This window comes from Bison bison, unplaced genomic scaffold (genome assembly GCF_000754665.1).
Source record: "Bison bison bison isolate TAMUID 2011002044 unplaced genomic scaffold, Bison_UMD1.0 scf7180017864461, whole genome shotgun sequence".
Taxonomy (NCBI): domain Eukaryota; kingdom Metazoa; phylum Chordata; class Mammalia; order Artiodactyla; family Bovidae; genus Bison; species Bison bison.
The window spans coordinates 17,721,712-17,728,217 of record NW_011495023.1 but is presented as its reverse complement, the minus strand read 5'-3'; the positions used below and the strand labels follow the sequence as shown (position 1 = coordinate 17,728,217).

Sequence of the window (6,506 nt, the reverse complement as noted above, 5' to 3'; positions counted from 1 at the left end):
GAGTGAACTCCGGGAGTTGGTGATGGACAGGGAGGCCTGGTGTGCTGCGATTCATGGGGTCACAAAGAGTCGGACACGACTGAGCGACTGAACTGAACTGAACTGAGTATAAATTTCTGTTTGCTGATAGAGAAGTAAATCTTCCTACCTGGGCTGGTCCGAAGCAAGTGAAAGGGGATTATGAGCTTTCCTTGCTGCTGAGAGGTGAAAAGCTGGGTGAGGTGGACCATTTTGTAGACTCAGCGTTTCTCCACCAGGCTCTCTCCTGATTCGATGCTGTGATGCCAAGAAGGCAGTGAAAGCTTGCAGTTGCACCTTTGATGGAACACTGAAGAATTTAACAAAGGACAGCTCCAGTCTCCAGTGTCACCCCTGGGCCTCAAAGATGGGAGGGCAGGAATCTTTGGCAAATGGGGATGAGAATCGTGGATTGCTGATTTTACTCAAACATGATTTGAGAGGGAAAGTAAACTACAACCTCTCTCAGTATCCTTGGGGCATTGGTTCCAGGATCCCTGCAGATTCCAAAATTCACAGATGCTCAAGTCTGTTATATAAAGTGGCGTAGTATTTGCATATAACATACACAAATCTTCCCATATGTAGGGGGTTGGGGTGCTGACTCCCATGCAGTGGGAAATCCACAGATAACTTCAAACTCCTCCAAAACTTTACTACTAAAGCATTCTGTTGACCAGAAGCTTTACCAATAGAATAGACAGTCAATTAACACATATTTTGTATGTTTTATATATTATACTGTATGTTGTTGTTCAGTCACTAAATCGTGTCTGACTTTTTGCGACCTTGTAGATTGTAGCATGCCAGGCTTCCCTGTCCTCTATTGTCTCCTAGAGGTTGCTCAAGTTCATGTCTATTGAGTTGGCGATGCTATTTAACCATCTCATCCTCTTCCACCCTTATATAGTGTATTCTTACAATAAAACAAGCTAGAGAAAAGAAAATGTTATTAAGGAAATCATAAGGAAAATACAGGTAATGTATTATATTTATCCATACATCATCTGTTTATGAGTCATTGTGTCAGTACCTATGTCAATATTATATAGTGTATTCTTACAATAAAACAAGCTAGAGAAAAGAAAATGTTATTAAGGAAATCATAAGGAAAATACAGGTAATGTATTATATTTATCCATACATCATCTGTTTATGAGTCATTGTGTCAGTACCTATGTCAATATTATATAGTGTATTCTTACAATAAAACAAGCTAGAGAAAAGAAAATGTTATTAAGGAAATCATAAGGAAAATACAGGTAATGTATTATATTTATCCATACATCATCTGTTTATGAGTCATTGTGTCAGTACCTATGTCAATATTATATAGTGTATTCTTACAATAAAACAAGCTAGAGAAAAGAAAATGTTATTAAGGAAATCATAAGGAAAATACAGGTAATGTATTATATTTATCCATACATCATCTGTTTATGAGTCATTGTGTCAGTACCTATGTCAATATTGTCTTAGATGGTACAAAACACGGTAGATGTCATACATATTACTAACACTAGCCGTCACAAATGAAAAGATAATGTGAAAAGGAAATTTGTTTATTTATAGTTATAACAAATCATGCATTGATAACTTTATGGTTGCCTCATGTCATGGATAAGATTGCTCCACAATTAATGTACACAAATGAATGAATCATTATAAAATTTTATGGCATAGAGTGTTAGTCATATTCATAATACTGTATTGGAAGCATTGCTACATTTTTTAAAAAACCACTTACCTATGATGATAGCTGATACACAGCTTCTCCGATTACGAGAGGGATACCATACAGTAATGAAATTCTTTGAAAGCAAAGCTGTAAAACAACAAGGAAAGTAACCCATTATTAATTTTATAGTAAATATCATTCACCTTACGCCACATAAGGAAACACTGTGAATGAGTGCTCAGTTACTCAGTCGTGTCCTACTCTTTGCAACCCCATGGACTGTACCCCGCCAGGCTCTCCTGTCCATGAGATTTTACAGGCAAGAATACTAGAGTGGGTTGCCATTCCTTCTTCAGGGAATCTTCCTGGCCCAGAGATCAAACATGCATCTTTGGCTTCTCCTTCATTGACAGGCAGAGTCTTTATCGCTGAGCCACCTGGGAAACCAATACACTAATATCTGAATATATTTTATGCATTCATAGCATAACCTTTTTTGTTATATATATTTCCAGGCCAGGCTATGAATTTCATCTGTAAGTTTTTTGAAATTGTCACAAATCTCCAGAAAATGTTCCAATATAGTTATTGAAAAAAATTTACATGTAGGTAGATTCATGCAGCTTAAACCCGTGTTGTTCAAGTCAACTGTGCTTTAAATCATCTGTAGATTTCTTATAATACCTAATACAAAGCAAATGTTATATAGTTGTCTTCGTGGGGAAAATTCAAGTTTGGTTTTTTAGAATTTTCAGGAATTTTATTTTTCGAATGTTTTCCTTGTGAGGCTGGCTGAATCTGCAGATGTGGAACCCATGGACATAGAAGGCTGACTGTAATTTAGCACACAACTTAGCAGCAGCAGCAGCAGTGAGGAAAATAGTTATTTTTCTACAGCAGCAAAAATATAAATATTGTAGAGAATGGACATTTTCATGATTTTATAGATAAAAAACATAATTTCTCAGAAATTCTAAGACTGTGATAGCTCATGCCTTTCAAAATCCCAGTGGTTGTAAGTTTGCTTTTCTCTGCTAGTAAAGCTTCCTTTTGCACTTCTGCTTGCTGAGCTGTTCTTAGTCGACATACTCAGCTTTGAACATGAAAATCCTTCTTGATGACTTGAACAGGAAACCACGAACTGAAAGGCCATTAGTAAGGTAGCCAGATAATTTATCCTCTGAATTGGAATACTTGTTAGAGTGAGAGTGTGGAGTTAATAATTACATGAGCACCACTGAATATATGCCCTCTGGAGGCTTAAATCACACACTTTCACATTTTATCAAAGACAAGCTTAACATGTAAAAAGCATTGTGTGGCATATGAAATGTAGACACAATTTAAGAATTTCCTTACTCATTTTCTATTGGCTTTCCATCTGCAAAGGATTCCTTTTTCTTTTTAGTGATAAAAATAATACCTGTTTGTTTAAAAAAAAAATACTAAATGCTGGGACTTCCTTGGTAGTCCAGTGGTTAAGAATCCACTTTGCAATGCAGGGGATGCAGGTTCAATCCCTGGTCGGGGAACTAAGATCCCACACATCTCAAAGCAACTAAGAGTAGGTACTCTATTAACAAAAGAGTCTCATGATGCAACGGAGATCCCACACGGCACAACTAAGACCCGAGGCAACCAAACTCATGAATTAATTTTAAAAATGCTAAATGCTAAAAGTCTCTCATTTCTATGCCCCTCAGCACCTAATTTCCCTCCTCATCAGATAGCACCATTTAGGTGGCTTAAAATAAAAGAAATGTATTGTCTCACCATTTTGAAGGACAGAAATCCAAAGTCAAGGTGCTAGCAAGGTTGTGTTCCCTCTGAAGCCTGTAGGAGAATTTTGTGGCTTGCCAGCCATCTTTTGGCTACATCTCTCCAGTCTCCACCTTGTCATCACTTGTCATTCTTCTGTGTGTCTGGCTTCATCTGGCTGCCTTCTTATAAGGACACCAGTTATACCCCCTGCCCCTGCTTCACTATGAACTTATCTTAACTGATTACATCTATAATAACTCTATCTCTAAATAAGGTCACATTCTGAGTTCCTGGGGGTTAGGATAACTTTAGACGGGCACGATTCAATCCACAATAGAAGCTAAACTCTGTAAGTCAATAAATTAAGGCTGCCATCTATAACAAATATTCATAATACCTCAAAGTTTGGCTCTTTTAACCCATGTTTGAGAGAATCTATGGGAGCAACATTTTTTAATTGACATATAATTGAGTTATAATGTTGTGTTAATTTCTGCTGGTTTTCAATTTCAGCAAAAATGATTCAGTTATATATATATATATTCTTTTTTCATACTCTTTTCCACTATAATAACCACAGGAATTGAATATGGTTCCCTGTACCATACAATGGGACCTTGTTGTTCATCCATTCTATATATAATAGTTTGCATTTGTCAGTCCCAACCTCCCATTCCTTCCCTCCCCCATCTACCTATTCCTTAGCAATGTGTGGGTAAATTATTGATAGACATAGAGAAGCCTGAATGAACTGACCTCAGCTAACCAGAATCACCAACTTATTGACCAAAATGTATATGCACTGGACTTTCCAAAAAAGCAGTCATTAACAAGAAAATACTCAATGACATGAATGTAACTTTGTATTAAATATTGAGTAGATACAAAATAACATTTATAAACATGTGTATGGTAAGAAGAATTCTGATCCAATGAACAATTATAGCCCCACCACACAGTTTAAAAAATAAAACACTATCCTTCAAGAATTCTACATTTAATTTTTAAATGGTTAAATTAATGTGTGGACATACTTAGTCTAAAAACTTTTTATAATTAGAATTCTATTGAACAAAAATAGAATGGAATAAATAAATAAAACAGATAATAAGGAGTATTGACAAGAATGTAGAGAAACTGGAACACTCATAAACTAGTCGTGAGAATGAATATGATTCAGCAGCTATGGAAAATAGCCTACAGTTCCTCAAAAAGTTAAACACATGACCCACCAATTCCACTCCTAGGTATGTATCCAAGAGAAGTGAAAACACATGTTCACACAAAAACTTATACATGAAAATTCATAGCAGCATTATTTATAGTAACAAAAAGGTGGAGACAACCCAAAGGCCCATGAAGTGATGACTGGATACCCACTTGTGGCATAGTCACACAATGGAATATTATTCTGCCACAAAAAGAAATAAGGTGAGATAGATGCTACAACGTGGGTCAACCTTGAAATTATTATATCCTGTGAAAGAAGCTAGTGACCAAAAAAAAAAAAACCTCATATGATTCCATGTATATGAAATGTCCAGAAAGGCAGTTCCATAGACACACAGAGTAGATAAGTGGTTATTTAGTGCTGGGGGGAGTGTCGTGGTTAGGGGTGGTAGCTGACAGGGGCACAAGGTTTCTTTTGGAGGTAATGAAAGTGTTTCTAAAAATAACGGTGATTGGTGTCCATTTTCGTGAATATACTAAAAATCACTGAATGATGCACCTAAAGGGGTGTAGCAATGGCACCCCACTCCAGTACTCTTGCCTGGAAAATCCCACGGGTGGAGGAGCCTGGTAGGCTGCAGTCCATGGGATCGCTGAGGGTCAGACACGACTGAACGACTTCACTTTCACTTTTCACTTTCCCGCATTGGAGAAGGAAATGGCAACCCACTCCAGTGTTCTTGCCTGGAGAATCCCAGGGACGGGGGAGCCTGGTGGGCTGCCGTCTATGGGGTCGCACAGAGTCGGACACGACTGAAGCGACGCAGCAGCAGCAGCAAAGGGGTGTATTTTGTAGTATATGAATTAAATCGCAATGGAAATTTTACCAAAAAATGACAGGGAGGGAGCGAGAGAGGGAGGGAGGAAGGGAAACCCTACTGTGAAACCTAGGTTTACTTCTATTTCTTTCCCAGTCTGGCTGTAGAACTTTAGGAATGTTACTTAACTTCTCTAAGCCTTAACTTCCCCATAAATAAATGGGCATAGTAAGAGTTCTTACGTCACAGGGCTGTTGTAAGAATTAAAAAAGTCAACACACGTCAAGGGCTTGAAGTGAAGTCGCTCAGTCGTGTCCGACTCTGCGACCCCATGGACTGTAGCCTACCAGGCTCCTCCCTCCATGGGATTCTCCAGGCAAGAGTACTAGAGTGGGTTGCCATTCCCTTCTCCAGGGGATATTCCCGATCCAGGGATCGAACCCGGGTGTCCCTCATTCCAGGCAAATAGTTTAACCTCTGGGCCACCAGGGAAAGAAAAAGTGTCGAATTTATTATATTCTTAGATTCCCAAGTCAGCGCCTCTTCCTCATGCCCCCGTCTCTGGTTCTATTTTCAATGTAAAAGAGTAAGTCGCCTGCTAGTTCTCTTCAGCGTCTTTTTTCAGAGAACCGCGGGAGAGTGGAAATATTAAAACATGTCAGAAAGCTCAGGCATCTTTATTCAAGCCGGATCTTATTATCAAAGGGAAACGTCCTTTGCTTAGTTTGACCCTCTAGGCTTCCTATCCTTTTCGCCTCGGCGCGCATGCGCGGAAGCCCGGCGCCCCTTCGTTCGTGCTTCTGCCGCTTTGACAATGGTGGCTTGCAGCGTGGGGCTGTTGACCCGTTTGTCCCTGCGCGTTCAGAGAAGCCAAGTCCAGCACCCTCTTCGCAGGCTTCTCAGTTGCCCAGGAACGGTGGCCGCAGACCTCAGGAGGGAAGAGCAGTCCTCGGGGAGCGCGGAGACAGGTGTGGTGCCGGGGCTGTAGCCGCGATCTGCCTCTGGCCAGGGCAGGAGGAAGAGTCTGGAGTCGCGGGCGGGCGCTTGAACTGTGGGAGGGG

At 39.7% G+C, this 6,506-nt stretch overlaps 1 protein-coding gene across 2 annotated transcripts in view; it reads left to right on the top strand.

Annotated features, from left to right (window-relative positions):
- The first annotated feature begins 6,230 nt into the window (after positions 1–6,230).
- Positions 6,231–6,506, top strand: part of MTPAP (mitochondrial poly(A) polymerase) — a 30,560-nt gene continuing 30,284 nt past the window's right edge. For both annotated transcript variants that reach the window (XM_010860026.1, XM_010860025.1), the window contains exon 1: positions 6,231–6,413. In XM_010860026.1, coding sequence (XP_010858328.1) covers positions 6,260–6,413 — 154 coding nt within the window. In that variant the 5' untranslated portion in view covers positions 6,231–6,259. The remainder of the gene's footprint in view (positions 6,414–6,506) is intronic.